Source organism: Mesitornis unicolor, unplaced genomic scaffold (assembly GCF_000695765.1).
Source record: "Mesitornis unicolor isolate BGI_N332 unplaced genomic scaffold, ASM69576v1 scaffold32655, whole genome shotgun sequence".
In the NCBI taxonomy this organism is placed as follows: domain Eukaryota; kingdom Metazoa; phylum Chordata; class Aves; order Mesitornithiformes; family Mesitornithidae; genus Mesitornis; species Mesitornis unicolor.
Genome location: NW_010184019.1, coordinates 367 through 3,385, shown reverse-complemented (window position 1 = coordinate 3,385; position 3,019 = coordinate 367). Strand labels below are relative to the sequence as shown.

Below are 3,019 nucleotides of genomic sequence, written 5' to 3'. Positions count from 1 at the left end.
CTGCCCCCTCGCCCCGGGGCCAGCCCCCGCCGCAGCAGCTGCTCGCACCAACTTACTTCTCCCCTCCTGGAGTCATGAATTTTGGGAATCCTGGCTATCCTTACCCCCCAGGAGCACTGCCCCCGCCACCCCCTCCTCACCTCTATTCCAACACGCAGGTAAGGCGGTTGCGCTGCGCAGCTCTGTCCCTTGCGGGAGCTGTCGGGAGCAGGTGAGATCCTGTGGGGTGTGGGAATATCCTGAGGCTCCCTGGGAGGATGTGGGGCAGCTACGCTGTCTTCCCTCTCTGTGTGGGGTGGGTGACTGATAAAGGATCGCTCCCATGGCTGATGTGCAGCTGCCCTGGATTGGTGGAGCTCAGAATCCAGGTCTTCCCCTACAGAGCAGGGAAACGGCCCACCAGGAGCCCAGGAATAGTTACATCCCCTCCATGTCCATGCTAAGCCAAGGACACCTTGAAAATGGCTTGGGAAATCCTTTCTGTTGGAGATGGAGGCAGGGAACTGCCTGGTTCTTTGGCACCGGCCGGGAGAGCCCTTGTTGTGACCAGCACAGGGGTGGCTCCTCCTGCTCCGTGCCTGACCTCTGCAGCAGCAGATCCTGGATCTCTGGCCATGGTGTGAGCAGCACTCGGCTGACACGCAGCGGCAGCACAGAGATGTGCACGCTCCCCGAGCCCTGCGGCCTCGCTGACCTCTCCTGCTGCTCCAGCAGGGAACCTGCCCGATTTTGGGGCAGATCCTGAGCCCCCACACAGCTGGAGGGGATCTCGGTATGAAGGGAGCTCTTACCTGCCTTGTCCATGCAGAAAAGCAGTATCTGCTGCTGTGGCAAAGCACAGACGTTACGTGACGGGTGGGAAACGCTGTGGGGTGAAGGAAAACCCCTCAGCCCACCCTGCCAAGAGCGGGGAGACCCCAGAAAAGGCAGGGGTACATGAGGGTCCTCAGGACTTGTAAACGCTGCTGGTTTTGGTAGCCTTGGGGTCCACAGCACCAATCAACCCCCATCCCCCTGTGGGCGCTTGCCTTCAGTGCTGGGTGGTGGCATCTTTCCACAGCCGTGTGCCGTAAAGGCTGGGACTCGGGGTGCTCTGGCAGGGGTGCAGCTTTCCGTGCCTCCCCCACCGAAGGGTGCTGACCCCTGTGTTCTCTGGGCTCACAGGCGCAGTCGCAGGTGTACGGGGGGGTCACCTACTACAACACTGTCCAGCAGCAAGTGCAGCCCAAGCCTTCTCCGCCGCGACGGACGTCCCAGCCCGTCACTATCAAGCCACCACCTCCTGAGGTACTGTCCCCTCGGCGTGAGTCTGCGCGTGCGATGCTGAACCCTCGGGGCGTGCGCGGTGCTGCGGGCTCCCTCTCCCATCCAAAAAAATGTGGTGTTCCTAGGAAACCTTAAACTGATCTCTGACATGTCCCAAACCTCAGCTTCTCGTTGCAGGTGGTAAGCAGGGCTCCAGTTAATTTGAGTTTCTAAATACTTTAAAAACTAAGCCCACGTAAAAAGTAAGTCCAAAGTTGGCTTTTTTTTTTGTTTTTCAAATACATATTGTTATTTGCTCGGGGTAGAAAACAGAACACTTCAGAAAGAGAATAATCCAGTCCTAAGCTACAAGCTAGTGACTTCTCTGGAAGAATAGATGTCGAGCCTGCAGTAGATAATCCAGGCAGTGAACTTCAAGGCTTTCCTGAGATGAGAGCCCTCTTTCTGCACTGGGAATAGTTTCTTGGCTCCAGTGCTGGGAGCTGTGCGTGTGTACGCTTGTGAGGGTGCCACGTCTGTGCTTGGTTTCCTTTTTGCTGCCTCGTTTAGCGTGTGGCGGCTGAGAGAGCCCGAATTTCAGCAAGCCCAGGCCAGGGCAGGCCCGGACCGGCCGTTTCCCCATCCACGGGGAGGCGGCGTGCGGCTGGGAAACACGCAGGGCGTGTAAATCCCCACGAGATCGCCTGGTCAAGGTGCTCTCTGAACGGCCTCGCAGTGGACAAGGTGGAACCACGAGGGGAGCTCAGCTGAGGGCCCTACCCAGCGGGCACTGAGGGAGTGGGGGGTGCGGGCGGGGGGTGGCTGCGTTTTGGCACCCAGGAGTGGAGGGGCTTCGCTCGCAGGACCGCAGTGATAGCGCTGTGACCCCCGTGCAGTGTCTGGGGGGGGGCAGCCTCAGCCTCTGCTTCTCTTTCCTCTTCCCAGGACAGCAAAGGTGAAAAATCAAAGGAGAGGAGCAACACGTAGAGACGCGGCCGCGCGGATCCCAGCGCCGGACTCGGCCCCTCAGCAAGGAGGAAGCTGCCCCTCGGGACAGGCGCCTGCCCTGCGTGCAGGTGAGCAGCGGTGAATCCGGCTGCACCGGCTTGTGCCCGGGGCCAGGCACCGTTCTGCTCTGGGGTCACTGGTGCCCTCCCGAAAACCATCCCCGCTGCTGCTCTGCTCCTTCCCCTCCCTCACCGGGGCACGGAGGTCACCGAGGATCAACCCCAGCGCCACTCCTTGGCCACCAGTTCTCACCACTTCTCTGTTTTACTAAATGTCTGCCCTTCTCCCTCCCTAGGATGTTAAACTCGACTGGCTTGATCGTGCTCTCTGTTTTTATTTAAGAAATGAGCCAGCTCCTTCAGTAAAGCTGATTTGTTTCTTTTGGGTATTTGCATTTGTTTGTGCTCCTCACCAGAACGTAACATCCCTGCCCCTGCCCCGTGGAGACGGCCGATAAGTTAATTCTTCCTTTAATTCTCTTTTTTGAAATTGGTGAGTTTATTTCTGCTGTTGTTTGAGCACAGCTGAGCCATAGGAGTCTGACAGGAACGTGCTGGCTGTGCCATCACCGCTGAATTTAGGAGCTCCTCCCATTCTGTTTTCCAAACGAGCCCGGTTGGTAACGTGTGTCGTGTGTGTTGCCAGCTCCGAGCTCCCATCCCATGGGAATTGGTGTCCCCGAGCATGGGGTGAGCCCCTTCCCCGCCACCACCAGCCCAGCTCACAGAGCAGGGGCAGATCTCCACCCCTCCTGCGCCTCTGCCAA

At 58.6% G+C, this 3,019-nt stretch overlaps 1 protein-coding gene across 1 annotated transcript in view; it reads left to right on the top strand.

The window, feature by feature from the left end:
* Window positions 1–2,232, top strand: part of CASC3 (cancer susceptibility candidate 3) — a gene marked incomplete at its 5' end in the record, with an annotated part of 9,550 nt that extends 7,318 nt beyond the window's left edge. Inside the window, 3 exon segments of the mRNA XM_010184337.1 lie at window positions 1–158; window positions 1,165–1,287; window positions 2,191–2,232. The exon segment at window positions 1–158 is cut by the window's left edge and continues 51 nt beyond it. Of these exon segments, the coding sequence (XP_010182639.1) occupies window positions 1–158; window positions 1,165–1,287; window positions 2,191–2,232 (323 nt within the window).
* Between the last annotated feature and the right edge of the window lie 787 nt (window positions 2,233–3,019).